This window comes from Musca domestica, unplaced genomic scaffold, assembly GCF_030504385.1.
Source record: "Musca domestica strain aabys unplaced genomic scaffold, Musca_domestica.polishedcontigs.V.1.1 33, whole genome shotgun sequence".
In the NCBI taxonomy this organism is placed as follows: domain Eukaryota; kingdom Metazoa; phylum Arthropoda; class Insecta; order Diptera; family Muscidae; genus Musca; species Musca domestica.
Genome location: NW_026712312.1, coordinates 467,945 through 492,821, shown reverse-complemented (window position 1 = coordinate 492,821; position 24,877 = coordinate 467,945). Strand labels below are relative to the sequence as shown.

The 24,877-nt window shown below is 34.5% G+C and overlaps 2 protein-coding genes across 3 annotated transcripts in view; both read left to right on the top strand.

Moving 5' to 3' along the window:
- LOC131800363 (EH domain-containing protein 3-like) overlaps window positions 1-13,517 on the top strand; it is a 45,064-nt gene extending 31,547 nt beyond the window's left edge. The window contains exons 2-3 of one of the 2 annotated variants that reach the window (XM_059125382.1): window positions 12,664-12,837; window positions 12,908-13,517. In XM_059125382.1, the coding sequence (XP_058981365.1) occupies window positions 12,664-12,837; window positions 12,908-13,110 (377 nt within the window). In that variant the 3' untranslated portion in view covers window positions 13,111-13,517. Of the gene's footprint in view, window positions 1-5,342; window positions 5,482-12,663; window positions 12,838-12,907 lie in introns of those variants that run through there. The other variant, XM_059125383.1, reaches the window with a different exon arrangement.
- A 5,773-nt stretch (window positions 13,518-19,290) lies between these two features.
- Window positions 19,291-24,877, top strand: part of LOC131803803 (transmembrane protease serine 9-like) — a 30,018-nt gene continuing 24,431 nt past the window's right edge. The window contains exons 1-4 of the mRNA XM_059125519.1: window positions 19,291-19,468; window positions 19,563-19,738; window positions 23,514-23,721; window positions 23,787-24,008. Of these exons, the coding sequence (XP_058981502.1) occupies window positions 19,399-19,468; window positions 19,563-19,738; window positions 23,514-23,721; window positions 23,787-24,008 (676 nt within the window). The 5' untranslated portion in view covers window positions 19,291-19,398. The remainder of the gene's footprint in view (window positions 19,469-19,562; window positions 19,739-23,513; window positions 23,722-23,786; window positions 24,009-24,877) is intronic.

The window sequence follows — 24,877 nt, the reverse complement described above, 5'->3', positions numbered from 1 at the left end:
AAGACGTGGGCCTACATAGAGAATTTTCTGTCATGGGCTGTAGTATCCATTACAAACTCTAAATACCAAATTTGAAACAACTCCGGTGAATAATGTACCTAAAATCGTTAAAATACCGAATATCGGGAGGAACCGATATATGGGGGTTATACGAAGACGTTGACCTGCACAGACAATTTTCTTTCTTGGGCTGTAGTATCCATTTCGAACTTCAAATACCAAATTTGAAACAATTCCGGTGAATAATGTCGCTTAAATCACCAAAATACCGAAAATAGGGAGGTACAATTATATGGAGGCAATACCAAAACGTTGACCTGCATGGCCCATTTTCAATACCAAAAGTCCTGCAGACATAATATACATTTGAGTAAAATTTTATCAACCTACTTCATTTCGTTCGGGAGCTAGAGTGATTTCTACAGACCGACAGACGGACGGACATGGCTAAATCGACATAGAATTTTATGCTGATCAAGAATATATATACTTTGTTGGGCCTAAACTGTATATTTCGAGGTGTTAGAAACGGAATGACAAACTTAGTAAAGTCTCCATAATATGGTGGAGGATATAAGAAAAGTAATAAATAATTATACTCTCTTCGTTATCCACTCTTATGAAAACACTTGATAAATATAGTCAATTTGTATGCATAAATTAAATTACAATGGTCAATAATCTAATCAAATATTTTGAGTTGCGTTACAAACAAAACAAAAGAAAATATAAAATTTTTGTAAACTCGTATAAAATTACATTTACAACAATTTGTATTTTTGTTTTTGTTATATTTTGTTAATGCCCGCATTTTGTTTATTTTTTGTGTGAACGATGTGAATGAACTTTTTCAAATCACATGCTGCTGCTGTTGCTGCTGCTGGTACAGTCCGTCTTCGTGTTCGTATTTTTTTCACGCTCATTTTCTTTAAACGATTTTTTTGTTTGACTGCCTGCCAGCCACTGCCTAATTTTATAAAATTAAAAGTTCAGTGACGACATTTCTTTTTTGTTTATTTATTTATTTTTTGTTTTTCTTTTGTTGTTTTATTTTCGATTTTGTATTTTCCGCTTTTTTTGTTTGTTTTTTTTTTTTTGTTTTCTTTGATGACAAACGGAAAACAAATTTAAATTTACATTGACATTGAGATAGAAAAATCATTGAGTAGCAGCAAAAGCGTTGGGGAGGGTTTGTTTTCAAAAATTTTGTTGTGTTCCGAACATTTTAAAAATATTTTCAAAATTGATGTCAAATCCACCTTCAATTTTATCGATAAGCAAATGGTGATCTTTGATCTGCAAAGATTGGTATAAAGGTATACATTTTATGTTGAGATGACATCCATACATATATTATAGCTTAAAATTTAGCCGAAAATTTTTCCATCTCAAAAGATGATTTTCTAAGTGGTTTTTTTAAAACGTAATAAATTTTTGGAAAAAATCTCTTAATTTATCATTTCATGGTAAATATTACCATCGTTCTCCACTCATAAACAAACGTTGTTTTTATAAAAACAACAATAATGGGATTTTGCCTGACGATTTTTGCAACAACAAAATTTTTTTGTTTTCATAAAGTTTCACTTCTCTTTTATCCACAACCACCGATTGCATATTAGCCGCTCTGTCATATGTCTTGAAAATATTTCATTTTTTCCTTTTTTTCTTTTCTTTATTTATTTGTTATGTATTGCCATTGTTATTATTATTGTTGTTAATAAGTTCATTTACCTTTTTTCGGCAATGAACTTAGTTTCGTTTTGCTGAGCTTGACATAATTTTTTTTGTCAGCAAATATGATGTTCGGGTTTACAACGGTTTTTTTATGTTTTGCGCACATTTTTATAATTTCTGTTGTGTTATAAAACAACTTTGTGTCAAGTCATACCAAGGCGTAAAAACGTAACAATGGAGTTTTGAAAATATTTTTTATTTTTTAACAGATTAAAAATATGTTGTAATATTACAATTTCGTAACGTGTCATTAAAGTTGAGAAGAATAAATAAGTTGTTGAAGTTTTCTGGGTATTTCCGAATTTCCTCATATTCTCATGGGTCAAAAGGTAATCTATCTACAGAGAACCTGTGGGAAGGTTATATCGTTTGATAGTGTTAAGATTTAACAAGTTAAAAAAGCAGTAAGTTCGGCCGGGCCGAATACCCTCTACCATTTGGAACGAATTTGAAAATTTTCAAACAATAAAATCCTTAAAAAATTCTGTTAAAATTTTAAAAATACCGAATATAGCCGTTACATTGTGGTTTATAGGACGTGGACCTACATAGGCATTGTTTGTCATAAGCCATTACCATATTCAAATTCCAAACTTGAAATAAACGGTGAATAATGTAGCAAAAATCATCAAAATATCGTATAATATCGGAGGTACCGTTATATCGGAGCTTTGCAAAGACCTAGACCAGAATAGACAATTTTCTGTCATAGGCTGTAGCATCCATTACGAACTGCAAATACGACATTTCAAACAATTTTGGTGAGTATTGTACCTAAACACGTCAAAATACCGAAAATAGGGAGGTACCGTTATATGGGGGCTATACGAAGACGTGGACCTGCACAAAACATTTTTCTGTCTTAGGCTGTAGTATCCATTACGAACTTTAAATACCAAATTTAAATAATTCCGGTGAATAATGTCGCCAAAATCATCAAAAAGCCGAATATGGGACGGTACCGTTATATGGTTGCTATACGAAAACGTGGACCTGCACAGACGATTTTCTGTCTTAGGCTGTACTATCCATTACGAATATCAAATTTGAAACAATTCTGGTGAATAAATTCGCTAAAATCATCAAAATACCGAATATTGGGAGGTACCATTATAGGGGGGTTATACGAAGACGTGGACCTGCACAGACAATTTTTTGTCTTAGGCAGTAGTATCCATTACGATCTTCAAATACCAAATTTGAAACATATTCGGTGAATAATTTCGCTAAAATCATCAAAATACCGAATATCGGGAGGTACCGTTATATGGGGGTTATACGAAGACGTGGACCTGCACAGACAATTTTTTGTCTTAGGCAGTAGTATCCATTACGAACTTCACATACCAAATTTGAAACAATTCCGCTGAATAATGTCGCTATAATAATCAAAATACCGAATATCGGGAGGTAACATTTTCAATACCAAAAGTCCTGCAGACATAACAAACATTTGAGTAAAATGTTATCAATGTACTTCATTTCGTTTGGAAGGTAGAGTAATTTCCATAGACGGATATACGGATGGACGGACATCGCTAAATCTGCATAGAATTTTATGCTGATCAAAAATATATATTCTTTGTGGGGTCTAAAATGTGTATTTCGAGGTGTTATAAACGGAATGACAAACTGAATATACCTTCCATACGATGGTGGAGGGTATAAAAAGGTACCTCCTTATATTCGATATTTTAATGATTCTAGAGATATTGAAGACCGGAATTGTTTCAAATTTCGAATTTAAAGTTCGTAATGGGTACTACAGCCCAAATGACAAAAAAATACTTTTGCAGGACCCCGTCTTCGCCTTATAGCCCCAACATAACGGTTCTGTGCGTTATTTTTCTACGGATTTTTTTGAGAACTTTTAATTTCCTTCCAAATGGTGGAGGGTATTAAAAGTTCGGCTCGGCTGAATTTTATTAAAAGCAACTGCCTGGGAAATATTAACGCCCTAATACCGAAATTCATTATTCCATTTCTATTGCTACACTTTTTACCAAATTTAGTACTGTCGTACACTATAAAGTACGAGTTTTCAAAATCATCCGCTTTTCTTAATCCTTCAAACTATTTGTGGACCCTTATAACAAAATTCACTTATCGACTGTAAGCCCTATACTCTACACCAAATTTAGTACTTTTCGTACACTATACTGTACAAACCTACACTGCATTGATCTTGATTTCAAAATGTATAATTTCATGTCTTTTCCCGAACTCTATGCCAAATTTAGTACCATTTTCTACTTTTCGAAAATATCATTCAAATACTTTCAATTATTGGTGCTCCCTTCATAATTCCACCTTTATTCCTACACTCTATACCAAATTTAGTACTTTTATATGTAATTTTATGTATAAGTACTAACATAGATAAAGGTTCGAATATATATCGTTATTCCTCTGATACCTCCAAAAAATGTGAGCATGCTTCTCATAACATATCTAAAAGCATCCAAATGTTTTCTTTCGCTTCTCAGAGTATTTTTTTGAAACAGAAGACAGAGAGAGAGAGAGAGAGTGAGTGGTTTTAATCATTAGCCCCTATAACTTTGTACAGTTTTTTTCTCAGTTTTTTAGGGTTTAAAAAAAATACAGGCCTAATGTTATGATGCAATTTCACACATATTGAATACTACAAAGAAAATCTGAACCCATTTCCTCATTCGAATTAGGCACATGGTCTAAACTAAGTTTATGATAAATGGTATTAAATGTGATTTATTTTTTTGTTATTTTTCCATAATTTCTAACACTTATTATTTATTCCATTATTCAATTTTAGAGTATTGCATAATTTATTTACTTAGCTTCGTTGTTTTTTTTTTATCACCAAATTGTGTTTTTGAATGTTCGTTCGTCGGTTGGTTGGCTGGTTGGTGTCTTAAGATATTGGAGCAATTTCATAAACGTCTAAGTATCTGCTAACATGCTTATCACTGAGGGCCATTTGACTATTTGCTCTGTTGATTTTCTCGAGCAGTCAGGGCTGCAAAACAAAAACAACAACAGCAACATACAACCAAATGTTTTGTTCATATTTGGCCCCACATCTCCTTAGCTCGTTGGTGGGATGGCGGTGGTGGTGGTGGTGGTGGTGGTTTAGTTAATTTATATCACATGTTTAGCATTAAATTGCTAAATGGCTTTGAAGGTGTGTGCCATCATCAGCTAGTCCATCCGTCAGCCAGCCAGTAGTTGTATGTCAGTCAACTGGCCTAGCCAGCTATGACTATGTTAGCTACTACTATTACCTAGCTACTGCCACCGCGCACATTTTGCATAGGTGTTGTTGTTCTTTCTCACTTGTTGTTTTAGTATCTTCAATTTCTTTTTTAGCATTTTATTGTTATTACTTTATTAATTTGTAGTGTTCTCATTTTTCGCTTCGCTTTTTTCTTCTTTCTTTTATTTTCCGTAACCTAATTCCTTAAAAGTTGTCCATATCAAATTTTTCTGTCAGTTTTTTTGTTGTTGTTGTCAGTTATGGACACATGTTTCAACTTTATTGTTAAGAAATTTTTTTTTGTTAAATAATTTCAATTTTGCTTTCCAGTTTTCCAAAAACCCAAGTTTGAAATCATTTCTTCTTTTTCTAGAAACTTTGTACTCTTCTCCTTCTTTACAACGTTCTCTTGAGATGATCGCGACGGCGCAATTAAAAGCAAGCCGTAGAATTCAAGAAATAATAGAAAAATTGAAGAATTGTGCTCTCGCGAAATTTGAAAAGTGTAAAAAGTAAGAAGCTAAGTAATTTTTTTTAACTATTTTGTTGTTGCTGTTTTATTTGTTTGTAGTTGTGTTTAGCAATAGAGTAATGGATTTTTCCAGTTGGAGAGCACATTATTACATGCTTTTAGAAATTGTTGTAGTTTTAACGCTTTTAGCACCAACACATGATGGGTATAAAACCTAACTGCAAAAAATGAGATTTTCAACACAGTGATTCAGAATTCGATCAAAATTACATAACTTTTGATAAAGTTATTTTAAACGTTTTTTACATTTTTTCATAAAAATAAAACTATGTTCATTCAATACTTAACCCCAAAATTGTAAGTAAATTTTAGGAATTTTCAGGATTTTTACAAAAATTATGTGCGCAAAATTTAAAGGAAATCGAACATTTATATCAGGGCTAGACAGAGAAATTCGAAATTATTTTGTGATTGTCTGAATGAAGAACCTACAAGACGTGGATTTTAAAAAAAAAATATTTTTTGAAGAGCCTACAAGACGTGGATTTTTAAAAAATATTTTTTAAAGAGCCTACAAGACGTGGATTTTTAAAAAATATTTTTTAAAGAGCCTACAAGACGTGGATTTTTAAAAAATATTTTTTAAAGAGCCTACAAGACGTGGATTTTTAAAAAATATTTTTTGTAGAGTCTACAAGACGTGGATTTATAAAAAATATTTTTTGTAGAGTCTACAAGACGTGGATTTATAAAAAATATTTTTTGTAGAGTCTACAAGACGTGGATTTATAAAAAATATTTTTTGTAGAGTCTACAAGACGTGGATTTATAAAAAATATTTTTTTGAAAAACCTACAAGACGTGGGTTTTTAAAAATATGTTTTGTAAAGTCTACAAGTCGTGGATTTTTAAAAAATATGTTTTGTAAAGTCTACAAGACTTGGATTTTTAAAAAATATTTTTGAAGAACCTACAAGACGTGGAATTTTAAAAAATATTTTTTGAAGAACCTACAAGACGTGGAGTTTTAAAAAATATTTTTTGATGAGCCTACAAGACGTGGAGTTTTAAAAAATATTCTTTAAAGAGCCTACAAGACGTGGATTTTTAAAAAATATTTTTGAAGAGCCTACAAGACGTGGATTTTAAAAAATATTTTTTGAAAATCCTACAAGACGTGGATTTTTGAAAAATATTTTTGGAAGAGCCTACAAGACGTGGATTTTTAAAAAAATATTTTTTAAAGAGCCTACAAGACGTGGATTTTTAAAAAATATTTTTTAAAGAGCCTACAAGACGTGGATTTTTAAAAAATGTGTAACATATAAGATTTGGAAAACGATATATCCCATTTTCACAGCAGAACTAGCGTTAGTAAAAATAATGGCATATGTGAAATTTAAAGAAATCCGGACGCTTTTTTCGGATTTTATAATCGTTTTTATTATTCAAAACCTTGACCCCAGAAGAAATAATCCGATCTCTACTGTCTTGTGTTGATGGAAATATTGAGATGTACCAAGTCTGAATGAAATCGGATGTTAATTTCGCGTTTTATGAGCTTCATGGATATTCAAAATTTTGACCCTCTGTGGGGAAAGTACCAGAAGAAATGACCCGATCTCTCCTATCCTTATGTTATGTCAATGTCGCGTATTATGATTATGATATATACAATTTGAACCTTTGTGGAGGATATACCAGAAGGAGAGGACTGATTTATCCCGTCTTCACAGCAGATCTTGTGTTATTTCGGATGCTTATTTCGGATTTAATAATAGTTTTTGTTTTTCAAAACGTTGACCCTTTGTGGAGCAGGTATCAGAAGGAATGGTCCGATATCCACCATCTTTATAATAGATCTTGTGTTGATAGAACTATTGAGATGTGTCAAGTCTGAATGGAATCGGATATTATTTTTGCGTTTTATGAGCTTCATGGATATTCAAAATATTGACCCCTTTTGTGGGGGTGGTACCAGAAGGAGTGGACCGATATATTCCATTTTCACACAAGAACTCGAGGAGTTACAGTTTCCTAAATTTTTTAAGCCCAGATATATTTGAGCTTTGAATAAATATTCTACAAAAATCCATGAACAAAATATTTTCATTAAATCAACAAATATTACCTTGATCGCAAAATAATAAGAATATTCCTAAAGAATTGCTCTTAATAGGCCTTAAAGTAATATACGACTATAGCCCTTTAAAAGTTTTATGCGACTTTTTTAGATTTTATACTTTTAGAGGGCGCCCCTAGAGGGCGATTTGTTAAAATCGGTTCAGCCATTCTTGAGATATAAGCATTCTAGCTAACATATATCATTGTATATATTTCGCTATATATATCCGATATATTTACCATCGGCCTGTTCGTCTACCTGTTCGTCTATTTGTGATTTCGCCGGCATTAAAAATATTCGCGGTTAAATGGAAAATTTGACATTTATTTAACACAAATACTATGGTCTATTTCATCTACTAAATATTACCCGATGACCATAAAAATTGGAAAGCTTCAGCTCAGCCCTAAGCTCTAGCCTCAAGCTAACTTCCGCGTCGATTGGTCTATAATTGCAACCTGTAGAGCAAGTGCAAAATCAGGAAATTTTTCAGTTTTTGGTCCATTTCAACACCCTAAATATTATGCGATCATCTCCAAAAGCAGTAGGCTTCTAATCTGGCTCTACCCCCACCTCCATTCTAAATTTCGGGCCATAATTGAGACCTGTAGAGTGATTACAAATTAACATGGACAGACGGACATACATAGCTAGATCGACTGGGGAAAACTGATATTTCGAGGCGTTACATAATTTTTGATCAAACGTATAACACCCCCAACACATAGTGTTGTAGGGTATAAACAGTTTAAAGTATTTCCTTGATGGTCCTAAGAATACATTCGTTCTCTCTTTACTTTTTTTAAAGAAAATTCTTAACAATAATCACACGGATGGTCCTTGAAAATCCACAAATATATATTAGTTTAACACAATTTTACCAAATTTATTCTCCCTTGTTATATCCCTCAAATCTTGATCCTTATTAAAATAAAATATTATTCACAATTTCCGAAACCATCATGAAACTGTTATTCAATTCCTAAATTTGTTGCTAAGCTCCAAGAATGCAAAGGAACAATTTTCAATAACATAAAAAATTAGGCCATATTAAAAAATTCTGAAAGCAATCGATGGCAACGATCACGCTGTTGTACTAACAAATCAGTAATGAATGGTTATTGATAGTGGGTCAAACCGACAGAAGAGTACTGTGTCAATTAACATAAATATGTAGATGCAAGAGTTCTTTTTTTCTAGCCGTTTTTGTATTAAAAATAAAGCCGCTTAAACTCTAAGTACTTGAACAACAAAAAACTGCATTTGTAATCCAATACCACAAAAACTCTCATTGCGTTCGGATGGCTGGCGCTGTCTGGCAATTGAAGAGCAAATAAACCTAAAAAAGTGGTCATTCAAAACGGCAACATAGTTGAAAAGAAAATATCAGAAAAACGCACAACTTTATTAAAGTCGATTGAAATCCATTCAAGCATTCGCATACATGATGCACTGCATCGCACAGCACAGCACTGCATTTTTAGTTGAGAGCTCACTTAAGAAATGAAAGATGAAAAAAAATACACTGTTTTGAGTGTACCCGTCTAGTCGTCATCATCATCCTCGTAGTCAAAACCACCAACCAACCACAATTGCCAATATGAAAATGCGCCTATTTTTTCTCAAGTAGTTTCAAGTCTACAAAACAAAAAGTCAAACAGAATCCAAGCTGAAGAAACTGAGCTCCACTGCGAGCGAGTGAGTGAGTGATCTTTTTGTAGTCCAATGGAAAATCGAAAGAAAGATGGAAAAAAGCGAAAAACGAAGTATATAATTGTTGCTAATTGAAAGGTTGGGCAAAATAGAATTGATACAATGTGCATTTTGTTGTCTTACTTTAAAAGGTGTATACATATTTGCATATTTATGCGGCAAAGTACCCAGAAATACAATATTTCGGAACCATATAGGGAGGGGAAAATGAGCTTTTTCTTATTATGTGTACAACAAATGTCAGAAAAGTAGCAACTTCGAAGGGGCTTAAGCCCCTGTATTTATATATATTCTTTTTGAATTCAAATTTGTTACGCCTGACCTGCAGAAATATTATCCAATTGGCATACTTTGGAAGATTGTGAGTTTTCCGATCTTGCTTTCTGTTAGAAGCGAAGGAGTACCAAAAATCCTGGCTAAAAAACATGATTTTCTTCCAGTTACACTGTGAAATACGAAACAAAATTACAAGGGAAATATAGCAGAAGAAGAAGAAGACACGAGTATCGGAGTTTGGAAGTTCACACCGAAAAGTAGCCAAATTAGAGGGACCAAATTTGCCCTCCTCTTCCACACTTTTAGATTAAGATTCCTCGAAATCTATGCATTTTAGGTATATAGTGATTACGGCAATATATATAGTGACTTCGGCAATATTCCAGATAAAAATGCGAGAAATATTTTGGTCGGAAATTTTAACCCTCAAGCGAGCCAATAAACTGGTCTTTTTAGTCCCTTTTTAAAAATATAGTTAAAAACACCCTTTAAACGATATCGTAGCAAGTCAAAATATTCCAAAAAATTCTACTATAGATCCTAGAAGACGTCAAGAGTCTAAATCTGACATAAACGTCAGGAATTCCTTTTTTTCGACTATTATTATTATTTCAAGCATTTATATCCAATTTTAGCAGAAATCATAAATTCCATATTCATTTCAGGTTTCCGGTTGAGAGAAATATTAAGATATAGCGATTTGTGAAGGATCACTGACTTGTTTCGCAAGTTATGACGAATAAAATAATTGAAAATTGTGTCCCTTTATGGGTGAGGTATCAGAAAGGGTTCGCAGCTATATATAATCTTTATCAAATTTGAACAGAGTTGGATGCTTTTTAGCTTTCTTTGAGCTTGTGTTCATGGACTTATTAAGATTTACCAAGATCTGAATGAAATCAGATGAAAATTTCACGTTTTATGAGCTTCAATGATTTTCAAAATTTTGACCCTTTGTGGGTGTGGTACCAGAAGGAGCAGACCGATATATTACATTTTCACCCCAGACCATGGGTTAGTAAAAATGATGGGATGTGTGAAATATTAAGAGAACCGGATGCTTATTTCTGATTTTATGATCGTTTGGGTTATTCAAAATGTTGACCCTTTGTGTGGGAGGCACCAAAAGGAATGTTCCGATCTCTACCATCTTTATAACAGATCTTGTGTTGATAGAAATATTGAGATGTGTCAAGTCTGAATGGAACCGGGTGTTAATTTTGCATTGTATGAGCTTCGTGGAAATTCAACATTTTGATCATTTGGTGGGGAGGTACCAGAAGTAGTGGGTGGACCTATATACATTCCATCTCCACACCAGACCACGGGTTAATAAAAATATTGTGATGTGTGTGATTCGAAGATAATCGGACTCTTACTTACTTACTCTTTCATTAGAGTTATAATTATTCAAAATTTTGTCCCTTTGTAGAGGAGGTACTTGATGGAGTGAACTGATATTGTCCATTTTCGCACCCGACCTAGCACCGGAGCAAATACTACGATTCGCAAAGTTGGAGCAAAATCGGGCTATGCTATATCATTCTGTGCAGAAAATTATTATTTTTGAAAATTTCGACATTTTGTGGGGGAGGTACCAGAAGGAGTGGACCGATATTGCCCATCTCCGAACTCGATCTAAGTTTGATAAATGTCCGTCAAGATAAATTTAAATTTAATTAGCAAAGACACAAACCAAGGTGATTTTTTATCCTGTTCACAAAGGGTTAAGAGAGAGAGAGAGAGAGGGAGGGAGGGAGTAGTAAACCAGAGAAAATTAAAGGTAAACTAAATTATATTAGTTTTCATCAAATTTCATAATTTTCCGTACAAATTTCAAATTTAAAATGAAATCGCTAAATAAAAAATGAAATCGCTAAACTTTCCGAATCTGTGGACCTTATAGTCAAAAAGAATTAAAAATAATCGGAAAGTACTCCTCGAGAGCTTTCATTTGTGCCCAGCCACGACACCGCTTCATTTTTAAATATTTTATTCTCGGTTTATATGTAGAGTTAAGGGCTTCAAAGTTTTTCAACGTAAATTTTAATTAGGTTTTTATTTAGCGATTTCATTTTAAATTTGAAATTTGTACGGAAAATTATGAAATTTGATAAAAACTAATATAATTTAATTTACCTTTAATTTTTCTCTGGTTTACTACTCCCTCTCTCTCTCTCTCTCTCTCTTTATTAACCCTTTGCGAACCGGAGAAAAAACCACATTGATTTGTGTCTTTGCTAATTAAATTTAAATTTATCTTGACGGACATGTTTGATAATAATATTACGATGTACCAAGTTTGGATGAAATCGGATACTCCCTTTGAGAGTTATCATGCACTCCAGCCAGACAGACGGACGGACATCCCTACATCGATTCCAAATGACCTGAAAAGGATTTGGTCCAAAGAGTCCTAGGCTCTAAAACCATTATTTCGATGAGGCACGTTTATCCGTTCATCTAACCATATGACTGAGAGTATAAAAGACCTTTTAGGGTTAAAGAAGTACTTTGTCTGATGATGTTCGAAAATCTTCAACAAAGCATTACTTTATAAGGACAACGTAGTACTTTACGTACGTACGTAACGTACTTTATAAGGACAACGTCAAACTTAAATATGTTATTCTTCAAATTTTACTATAAGGCACCTCAAAAGAAAGAAATCTCCATTTCCATTATATATCAAGATATTTTTCACAATATTAAGGATCTTTGACATTTGATAGAGATCTTCGGTTTACATCCAGAATCATTGGTACAGGAAATGAGTCCTATCGATATACATTTTGGAATAGTTCACACAAAATCTGGTTGATTTTCCACGTAATTATTGAATATATTTTAATTTGTCCCACAGTGTTCAACTTATTGCAATCTTTGGTACTAAACTTCCATTACAAATCTAGAAGAACAATTAAAATTGTCTCCCAGAAATCTATTCCCCTTTAAAATATAATTTCCAGAATTCCCATATATAGCACAATTTTATAAGTGTATTCGTCCCCCTGCAGGCAATGCCTCTCCCCATTTGTTGTCATAAATATGTATATATTTTCTTTTGCAATGTTTAATAACAACCAATTTTCCTTTAATTATTTCCAGGTGGTGCCTTTGAGGGTGTTATCGATGACAATGTCTCACCATTCGGCTACATGAAGGGCGAAGGTATTGATGCCGGCTATGGTGAACATGATTGGATTTGTAATAGAGATAAGGAACGCACAGATGCTATTTTCACTAAACTTGGACCCGTTGATGGCAAAATTTCTGGTCAAGGTGAGTTTTTTCACATACCCATACCTTTATTGCTTTGATATTAATTATCCTTTCCTTTTTTCCTTTGCAGCTGCCAAACAAGAACTTATCAAATCGAAATTACCCAATTCAGTGCTTAGTAAAATTTGGAAACTTTCCGATGTCGATGGTGATGGTTTCCTGGATTCAGACGAATTTGCCTTGGCCTTACATTTAATCAATGTCAAACTGGAGGGTAATGAATTGCCCAATGTATTGCCCGATCATTTAGTGCCACCATCAAAACGTTGCTAATTTTTAATTGGTGTAGAATGTTGTAGACCAACAACAACAAAACAAACAGTAGTAGCAACAAGAACCCAACACACAACAGATCCTTACAAACACACCTACACAGACATACACCCAATGTTTTCATGTTAGTTTGTTTTATTTTTATTTTATTTGTTTCTTTAATTCTAATTTAAAATCAAAACTTTCTTTTAAGTCAGAAGAAGCACAAAACAATCGCCTTTGCATGCATTTTAGTTTGTTTTGGAATCTAAAATAAATTCTATTAACTTTTTTTTTGGCGAATATTATTATCATCTAGCATTATGTAATTGTGTACATAGCACTGTAAACTAGGGCCAAGAACATAAAAAACCGAAATTATTGAAACAATATACATATTAAAGAAATTTATAAAAAAATAAAATAAATATGACTTTGTTTCTTTACTTTTATTTTGGAAAAAATTAAAACAATTTTTATAGCTTTCCTTTTGTGTGAGTCTTTTTTAGGGAAAATATTGAAACAAGGATTAAAATGAAATTTAAATAAAGCATAAATCCCAAAAAAAAACTATAGGAAAAGATATACATGAAATGAATGAAAGAATTCAAAAAAGTAACATTTATACAAATATCAAAAATTCTAAATTCTATAACAATAACAATAAATAAAATATTTATTCGAATTAGACCTCTATAACGTATATCTGCTGCAGAGCTATTAAATCCCAATAAAACACATTATGTGCAATGTTTATGTTTATCACCTTTTTCATTATTCGTTCCTTCCCCCACTTCCCCACTCCCTTTTTGTTTGTTCATATTCTTAAACATACATTTGCTATGTTCCAGAATTGCAAGAACGTAACGTGTTTATTACGATAACCGATTTTTCCTTTAGATTCTTGCAGATTCTGGAACAGAGCATTTATTAGTTGCTTCATTTTTACGCAATGTATCACGTTTTGTTTTTTTCACTTTACATTATTTTAATACAAAATAGTTTGATTTGATATAAAGTATACAGAATTTGCCTTAACATATTTAATTTCTTATATTAATTTTAGTAAAATAATTATTAAAAAAAAAAGAAAATTACCATCAAAAAAAAAAAAAAAAAGAATATACGAAAATAAGTGTACTATTTTTCAAAAAAACATATATATTTTTTGTAAGAATAAAATATATAAATAAAAATGAGTTGTTTTTATAAGTTGGTTTGAAAATATTTGGCCTAAAGATTTGTAACCCAGACCTATGTCGATTTAGTTATGTGTGTCCGTCCAGATTAATTTACAATCACCCTTAAAGACGCAATCATAACCCAAAAAAAACTGCAAAAAGTCAAACGCCATAACTTTTACATTTTTTTTAAATTTTATTGAAAGAAAGCAAAAAATGTAGGAAATAGTATCAAATTTTAGAATAAGTTTAGATTTGTTCGAATTGGTCACCTTTGGAACTTATTATGTCCTTCAAACGGCCAATGAAGGCCGTTGCGCTGCGGCTTGAGGTGATCGACACTTTGGTATTTTTTAGTGCCAACCTTGATTTCCAAAACACTCCAGACACAATAGTCTAACGGATTGGTATTCGGATATTTTGGTGGCCATTGTGCGCTGAAAATGAAGAGAGGAATCTCATTTTGTAACCATTCTTGGGTGGCGCGTACTGAGTGCAATGGTGCTGAGTCCTGTTGGAATGTCCAAGGTCTGCGGCCAAATGCTTGCGTGCCCAAGGCTTTAATACACCCTCCAGAATATTTTCGCGATAATATTGGGCATTTTTTCTGATGAAACGGTCGATTAATACGAGCGGAGAGCGACCATCGGCTGTTATGGCGGCCCACACCATCATCATGGCTGGCGCTTGAGTTCTGTTGGCCAACATTTTCAGCTGGCCTCTTTGGCAAGTAAACACGAACTCACAAACTGCTGGACGACGAATATTTTCTCATCGGAGAAAACCAAATTCGGCAGTTCACCACTTTCGGCCAAGCGAAACAACTCTTTAGCTCGTTTGAGTCTATTTTCTTTCTGTTGCGGTGTAAGTTCTTGTACTTTTTGGAATTTCAATGGCTTTACCCCGAGCTCATTTTTCAATATTTGCCGAATTGAATATTGCGATATGTTCAGCTCACGAGCCATTTTTCGGCCACTGCGACACAGGTTTCGATCAAGTCGCTTCTTTATTTTTCGAACCATTCCTGCTGATGTTGCTGTTTTCTTCTGTTTTCTAGTTTTTAGTACAGGGCAGAAGCCTAGCATTTTAGATGGTCATCGGGTCAAATAGACCGTTACTTTTGGGTTAATAATACCAAAAGTCACTTCCTGCCACAAACACGAGCATTCAGATGTAGCCAATTTTTTTGTGAACTTTACTTTGATGCAGTAATTTTTGACCTGGCGAACCTTTGAATATCCTCTGCCATTTATAAGGAATTTGCAAATTTTTAAAAACGTTCATTGAAAAATACTTCTAAAGCATAAAAATACCGAATATAACTCTCCATACGGGGCCTATACGAAGATGTGGACCTGTATATGCAATTTTTGTCATAGGCCTTTACGATATTTAAATACGAAGTAGTACCCGTTAGGAACTTCAAATTCCAAATTTAAAACCTTTCCGGGGAAAATTGTTACACAAATCATTAAAATACCGAATAACTGAAGATACAGTTATATGAGAGATATATCAAAACTTAGAACTATATTGACAGTTTTATGCAAGGATAGTTCTTTCATAATGGAAACATTTGCTGCAAAATTACAACAATTACGGGTAAATAACCTTAAATTTCTCGGAATCGGGGCTATACCAAAACGTGGAGCTATATAGCCTACTTTCAATACCAAGAGTCATGCAGACCCAACATACATCTGAGTAAAATTTTATCAACCTACTTCATTTCGTTCGAAAGCTTATGTGGTTTCCACAGATGGACAGACATACTGACGTACATCGCTAATTTATTTTAATTTTATGCTCATCAAGTATATATATATATATACTTTGTGTGGTTTAAAATTTATATTTCGAGGTATTACAAACGGAATGACTAATGAATGACTAGGTATAAACAATTATACAGACTTAATGTGGGTAACAAACGTCGGACAATGCTTTTCAAGACACGAACCACCGTCGAGTAAAATTAGCGTGTGCGTGTGTACAAACAATAGATGGCGCCAACCCTCGTTTTAAATTTGACCAGTGGCTGTTCTATTAAAAAATGAAAGATAAATATTTTTTTATAAGTTTTTCTATTTGAGACACATCTATCCTTTATAAAATGTATCATTTCATATTTTCATAGAACGAGAGTTGATGCCAAGTGGTGAAATAGAAAGTAAAAACTATTCAGCCCAATTATGAATAACAATTCCGTGCGGATGCAATGAAGTCATATTTTTAACAAGTTGTTACACCCTCAGCCATATGACTATATATCATTTGATAGGGCCAAAACGTGCCTCATCGAAATAACGGTTTTAGAACCTAGGTCTCTTTGGACTAAATCCGTTTCAGGACATTTGGAGTCGTTCTAGGGGTGTTCGTCCGTCTGACTGGGAGTATCCCATTTGATCCAAACTTGGTACATCGTAATATTATTATCAAAATTAGAGAGAGTTCAGAATTCGGTCTACTCCTTCTGGCACCTTCCCCACAAAAGGTCAACATTTTCACAAAAAGTAATTTACCGTATAGACCAAGAACAGATTATCCAATTTGGTGCAAACTTTGCAAATTCCAATATTATTGCTATGTCTGAATCAGTAGGGAAAGGTCTAAAGTCGGGTGGAGCCGACTATATGATGTCCTACACCACCCGTACCAAGAAGTTTATATTGGGAATTTAAATAAGTAGATCATACCAACTAGGGAGCAATAGATATACTGGACCGAGTTTCACCAAATGGTGAAATTCAGTTGAATATACAAAAAATCAATACAATTTGGGATGTTACATTTATGGTGAGCAATAACCGCAAAATCCGATGAAGATGTATATTAAAGCTATATAAAAATCTGATTCGATCTCGATAAAATTTGGCAGAGGTATTTTCGAGCAGTATCTGACGCCCGGTATCAAATATCATTGTTGTCGAGTTCATATTACGCCTGTGAGGGACTTTAAACCCCAAATCGGTAAAAACATATATATGAGAGCTATTGCTATATCTGAACCTATTTCATTCTGTGGAGTACATATTACGCATGTGAAGGACTTAAACCCAAAATTGGATCTGAACCTATTTGATGTACTTTGATGAAGAATACCTCTTTTAAGGTCTCCAGAGGAGAAAACCTCCTTTTAGGTCTGTAGAGGAGAGGACTTCCTTTAGGACGTCTAAAGGGGAAGACCTCCTTTGAGGACAAAAGGAAGACCTGTTTTGAGATTTTCTAAAGGGAAAGACCTCCTTTGAGGTCTTTAAGAGGGGAACACCGCGTTGAGGACTTCTAAAGGTGAAGTCCTGACTAAGAGTCTTTTATAGAAGAAGACCTCGTATGATGTCTTCTAGAAGAAGAAGACGTATGAGGTCATCTATTGATGAAGACCTTCTTGTGTTCAAGGGAAGAGCACCTAGTTTGGAGTTCTGCATTGGGAAGAAGTCCTCCCTTGAGGTCATCTAGACTGAATTCGGTCGGATGTGCCAAAATATCATTTGGTCAAAGGTCATTTGGATTGATAATGGCCATTTGGTGCTATTGACCGAAATCGGTTGAAGATATATATGGGAGCTATATCTAAATTTGAACTGATTCTCAACAATTCCAATAGGGTTCGTCTATGGGTCAAACATATATTGTTTGCAAAATTTCATCTCAATCGGATAATAAATGCGACCTGCATTTTGTTCACAAAAATACATGGACAGAAGGACGGACTGACATGCATAAATCGGCTTAGATTTCAACGGAAATTTTTTTGAAAATTTTCAAGTTTCTTCCAAATGGTGGAGGTTATAAAAAGTTCGGGTCGGCCGAACTTAGTTGCTTTTTTAATTGTTATACCCTCCACCATAGTATGGAGGGTATATAAAGTTTGTCATTCCGTTTGTAACACCTCGAAATACACATTTTAGACCCCACAAAGTATATATATATTCTTGGTCAGCATAAAATTCTATGTCGATTTAGCGATGTCCGTCCGTCTATGGAAATCACTCTAGCTTCCGAACGAATTAAAGTAGATTGATAACATTTTGCTCAAATGTATGTTATGTCTGCAGGACTTTTGGTATTGAAAATGGGCCATGTAGGTCGACGTTTTGGTATAGCCCCCATATATTCGGTATTTTGGTGATTTTAGCGAATTTATTCACCGAAATTGTTTTAAACTTGGTATTTAAAGTTCGCAATGGATACTATAGCCTAAGACAGACAATTGTATGTGCAGGTCCACGTCTTCGTATATCCCCCATATAACAGTACATCCCAGATTTTCGGTATTTTCATGATTTTAGCGACATTATAACCGATTTTTTTTAAGTTTCGCATTTGAATAATGTAATGGCTTATGACAAATGTTACCTACGCAGGTTCGTGTCGTCGTATAGACCCTAATGAAATAGCTACATTCGGTATTTTTAAGATTTTAACAGAATTTTTAACGGATTTTATTGTTTTTGAGAATTGCCAAATTCGTTCCTAATGGTGGAGGGTATTCAAAGTTCGTCCCGGCCGAACTTACAGCTTTTTTACTTGTTTTACATTACATAAGTCCTGCCTCAATGGTAAAATCCGGGTGTATTTGTATTCAAGCTCGATATATATTCGGTTCGAATTTGCATTATCAACCTGATGCCTGACCCATATGAAAACAAAAGATCTAAAAAGGTTACGCAGGTGGCAAAGTAGTTTGGCCACAGCAAAGGGCAATTAAATCGTTACTAGTAGGTTTTAACACGACTGTGAGATACGCCGAAATCTAGTATTGAAATAAAACCCATTGCTTTATAAGAGATCAATTAGGAAGCCTTTATTCAAACAAAACGCCACAATATTCAATATTATGATTTCGAAAAATATATCTTCGTATGCATGTTCTATTTTATACATGTATGTATATTATTTAACACATTACATTACCATCGGGATTTCCTACTACTACTTCGATCGCCCTATCATAAAATTGTTTTCAAGTCGACGTCTTTTTCTCTTTCTCTCATTTTTCAAGTCGCTGGAATCGTTTAAACGATCAATAAATAATCCAACGAATCTTGTTCGACCAGCTCAGTTGTTGTTTGGATGGGATTGGGAATAGAACATTGATTGCTGAATCGTTGCAAAAATCAAACAAAGCATGTTCCGCACATCGTGTTGTTTTCTTTTAATTGTGGTCAGTGCATTTTTTGCTTGCACAGCAGTGGGGCGTAAGTGTGATAGGAAATTAATTGGAAAACCAAATAAGAAATGCATTATGAAGTTGAACCTGAAACATATATATTTTTCGTTTTTCATCATCAGAGCAATATGCAAGTGAGTGTACGTTACCGAATCGCCAAACTGGCCACTGTATGCCGGTGAAATCTTGCCGGCCAATTTATGAAACGTTTCTCAGAGCAAAGGCGGAAAATCGTAAACTATCGGCGGACGAGGTTGCCAATTTACAAAAATTCTTTTGTGGAACCATATCGAATACGGTAAGTATACAGTTGTTGGAAATGAGCGTCGATATTTGAATTCGCCGTATAACAGCTAAACAGTTATGAGAAATGTCAAACCAAAAGATTTTTGGTTATGTGAGAAATATATATTGATCAAATTTGTTTAGTATTCAGATTCGTATACCCTCCATCATACATATAACGGAAGGTATATTAAGTTCGTCATTCCGTTCGAAACTCATCGAAATAATAATTTTAATTTTAGAGCCAACAGCGAAAAATTTAATTTAGCCCCGTCCGTCTGTTGTAATTACGCTAGAGTCAAACGAATTAAGATAGGAAGCTAAAACTTTGTACATATCAGCCTTTTGTCTGCAGGCAGGTCAAGTTCGGAGATGGGCTATATCGGTCCACGATATCATATAGCCCCCATACAATGGTGCCCCCCGATATTCGGTACTGTTGTTATCACACTAGAGTCAAAACGAATTAAGATAGGAAGCTAAAACTTTGTCCAGATCAGACTTTTGTTTGAAGGCAGGTCAAGTTCGAAGATGGGCTATAACGGTCCACGATATTGTATAGCCCCCATACAATGGTGCCCCCCGATATTCGGTACTTTGATGATTGTTGTCAAAACTCTTAATGAAATTGTCTGAAAATCCACAAAAGTAGTTATTTCTGAGTACTTTACCCCGGGAAGAGTGTTGCCTATATAGGTCCACGATATCGTATATCCCTCATATAACTGTACCACCCGATATTCGATACTTTGATGATTTTAGCCACATTTTTAAATGTAATTATCTGAAATTCTACACAAGGAGCTCTCTGTGAGTACTTTATCCCATGAAAGAGAATTATCTACTTAGGTCCACGATATTGTATAGCCCCAAGACAATGGTGCCCCCCGATATTTAGTATTTTGATGATTTTCAAGCACATTTTCGCGACATTATTCACCAGAATTGCATCAAATTTCGTATTTGAAGTTCGTAATGGATACTACATTCTATGACAAAAAAATGTGTGTGCGGACTCACGTATTCGTATAGTCTCCATATAACGGTACTTCCCAATATTCGGTATTTTTATAATTTTAGCGACATTATTCATCGGAGCTGTTTCAAATTTCGTATTAAGAGTTTGTAATGGGAACTACAGTCTATGACAGAAAATTGTATATGCAGGTCCAGGTCTTCATATATGCCCCATGTATCAGTACCTCCCTATATTCGGTATTTATTATTTTATATACGAAATTTGAAACAGTTCTGGTGAATAATATCGCTAATATCATCAAAATTCCGAGAAAAGGGGAACTTTCTATTTTATACATTACGAGCTTAAAATACCAATTTTGAAACAATTCCGGCGAACAATGTCGCTAAAATCATAAAAATACCCTATACGAAGACGTGGACCTGCACAGACAATTTTTGTTCATAGACTGTAGTATCCCTTACGAACTTCAAATTCCAAATTTGAGATATATCCGGTGAATAATGTCGCTTAAATCACGAACATAGGGAGGTACCATTATAATATAGGGGTTATACCAAAACGTGGATCTACACGGCCCATTTTCAATACCAAAATACCTGCAGATATAATAAACATTTGAGTAGATTTTTTTTAACCTACTTCATTTCGTTAGGAAGCTAGAGTGATTTCCCAGAAGGAAGGACCTCTCTAAATCGACATAGAATCTTGTGCTAATCAAGAATACACAGGGTGATATAAAAAACTGCAGCAAAGTCAACCGCCATAATTTTTATTTTTTTTTTTAAATTTTATTGAATGAAAACAAAAAAATGTCGGAAATTGCATCAAATTTTAGAATAAGTTTAGCTTTGTTCGAATCGATCACCTTTGGCACGAATTATGGCCTTCAAACGGCCAATGAAACCGTCACACGCTGCCCCAATGTTGCTCTGCGGTATTTTGGCCCATTCCTGGCGAAGCGCTTGCTTGAGGTGATAGACACTTGGGTATTTTTTACTGCAAACCTTGCTTTCCAAAATGCTCCAGACACAATTGCCCAACGGATGGGTATTCGGAGATTTTGGGGGCCATTGTGCGCTGGAAATGAAGCAAGGAAGCTCACTTTTTAACCATTCTTGAGTCCTGTTGGAATGTCCAAGGTCTGCGGCCAAAATGTTTGCATGCCCAAAGCTTTAATACACCCTCCACAATATTTTAGCGATAATATTTGGTATTTATTCTAATGTCACGGCCGAGTAATACGAGCGGAGAGCGACCATCGGCTGTTATGACGGCCAACCGAAGGTGCACGTTTTTAGTCGACCTCTTTGGCAAGTAAACACGATCATTTTGTTTGTTTACAAAGTGCTGGACAACGAATGAGTTCTCATCGGAGAAAACCAAATTCGGCAGTTCACCACTTTCGGCCAAGCGAAGCAACTCTTTAGCTCTTTTTAGTCTATTTTCTTTCTGTTGCGATGTAAGTTCTTGCACTTTTTGGAATTTCAATGGCTTTACCCCGACCTCATTTTTCAATATTTGCTGAATGGAATATTGCGATATGTTCAGCTCACGAGCCATTTTTCGGCCACTGCGACGCGGGTTTCGACCAAGTCGCTTCTTTACCTTTCGAACCATTTCTGTTGATGTTTGTGCTGTTTTCTTCCGTCCACTTCCTTGACGTCGAGATACTCGACCTGTATCAAGGTAACGAGCGATGGTACGAGACACAAAAGATTTATTCAGATTTAAATGCTGGAGTGCCATTGGAGTGCCACCATGGAGCCACTTGTGGTTTTCCAGCCAAATATAAATAAATCACACTATCACGCTTTTGTACGCTTGTTGACAATATAATGAACTGTCAGTGGAATAATTTTAACAGCTGTCGGACGAGTGGCTTAGAAATGAAAGCAGTCTGAAGTTGGTTGCAGTTTTTTCATCTCACCCTGTACTCTGCGGGATCTAAAATTTATACTTCGAGGTGTTTTGTGGCACCTCGAAGTATAAATTTTAGAATGACAAACTAAATATACCTCCTATACTATGGTGGAGGGTATAAAAAAGAAGAAGCAGAGGGTATCAGTTGTCTGAGATATCGAAATGTAAATTTCTGAAAACAAAATTTGGACAATTTCAACTCCATTTGAGTCAAAAGAAAAGTTAAAAAATTCGCTTTTCTTATTGTCAAAAGATAAATCATACGCTGACAGGAATGTAATGGAAAGTCCGAAAGGGTGGAAATCTCCAAATGTGAAAACTACTTCCTTATGATGACTTTTAATTAATAATATTATTTTTCTTAATATTTTATTATGGGCAGAATAAGTTGAAAGGAGCAATATTCGTCCTCAGATTCACTTGCTAATATAGCCTAAAGGCTGCCAAAGTCTTAGCGAATTCATACTGTTCTGGGCGTTAATGGTCTAATAACCTTTGTTCTATGCTCCTGTTTTCGGGAAAATAACGTCTCTTGGCAAAAAGTTTTTGTGTATTTGACACGCCCAGTTATTCAGAATGGCACTGAAAAAAATACATATCATAACCATAAAAATTTCTTTCCTATAAAAATGAAAACATACCTACACATACTGAAAGGGTCAGAGGTTATATTGAGTTTAACTGGTAATGCATTTCGTTATCTATGGGAATTTACAGCGCCAGCTGTGTGCTATTCATTATTTCGAGATGTTCCGATAATGCAGTTCTTTTCTCAGTCTTTGTTTTGTTGTGGGAGAATCCAATGAAGCTATATTTAACCAGAAGTTTAACCGTTTCTTAAGAAAAAAAAACACATATTTATTAATAATACATTATTTCTTCCAAGGTCCATGTCTGCTGTGCCGCGACGGACATTCAATTGAATGCTGACGGCTTGGAAATATTGAAAAAACAAGAACAATGTGGCGTTCTAACTGGCAATAAAGTTTCGAATGGTGTGGAGGCTGCCTTGTTTTCCTTTCCCTGGATGGCTTTGTTGGTTTACAATGATACGCGAGATCCATATAAATGCGGCGGATCTTTGATAAGTGAACGTGAGTATTTAATAAAAATTTTAAATCTTTAAATATTTAGAGTGTGTATTTTGGTATTCTTTTAGGTTATGTTTTAACAGCTGCCCATTGTCTTAAACCCGATTTACATCTAGTCCGTTTGGGTGAACATCGCATTAGTACGGAAAGAGATTGCCTACCAAATGGTTTGGTATGTGCGCCACCGGTGGAAAATATTGAAATTGAATTGGCCATACCAAATTATTCGTTTCGAAGATTTTCACACGATATAGCCTTGCTGCGATTGAAGCGGGCAGTTCAGTATCAAAGTAAGTGAAGAATAATAATTTAAATAGTGGAAGTTGGGAACAATACATATAGCCTATATACAGGGTGAGATGAAAAAACTGCAAACAACTTCAGACTTCTGAAAAAAAAAAACTCGTCCGACAGCTCATACAATTATTCCAGTGACAGCTCATTATATTATTTACAAGCGTACAAAAGCATTTTGGTGAGAATTTTCCAGAAAAAAAGTTATTCGTAATGGAATTCAAGCGTGATAGTGTGATTTCTTTATATTTGGCTGGAGAACCACAAGTGGCTATCGTTAGAGCACTCCAGAGGTTAGATGTGAATAAATATTTTGTGTCTCGTACCATCGCTCGTTACTGTGATACTGGTAGCGTAGACCGATGTCAAGGAAGTGGACGAAAGAAAACAGCAACAACAGCAGAAATGGTTCGAAAAGTAACAAGTTAAAAAGCAGTAAGTTCGGCCGGGCCGAACTTTGGATACCCTCCACCATTGGGAACGAATTTGGAAATTTTCAAAAAATAAAATCATTAAAAATTCTTTTAAAATTTTAAAAAGACCGAATATAGCCGTTATATTGGGGTCTACACGACGTGGACCTACATAGGCATTGTGTGTCATAAGCCATTACCATATTCATATAGCTAAAATCATCAAAATATCGTATATAGGGAGGTACCGTTATATCGGAGCTGTGCGAAGACCTGGACCAACATAGACAATTTTCTGTCACAGGCTGTAGCATCCATTACAAACTTCAAATATCACATCTCAAACAATTTCGGTGGATATTGTAAGTAAACTTATCAAAATACCGAATATAGGGAGGTACTGATATATGGGGCCTATACGAAGACCTGGACCTGCATAGACAATTTTCTGT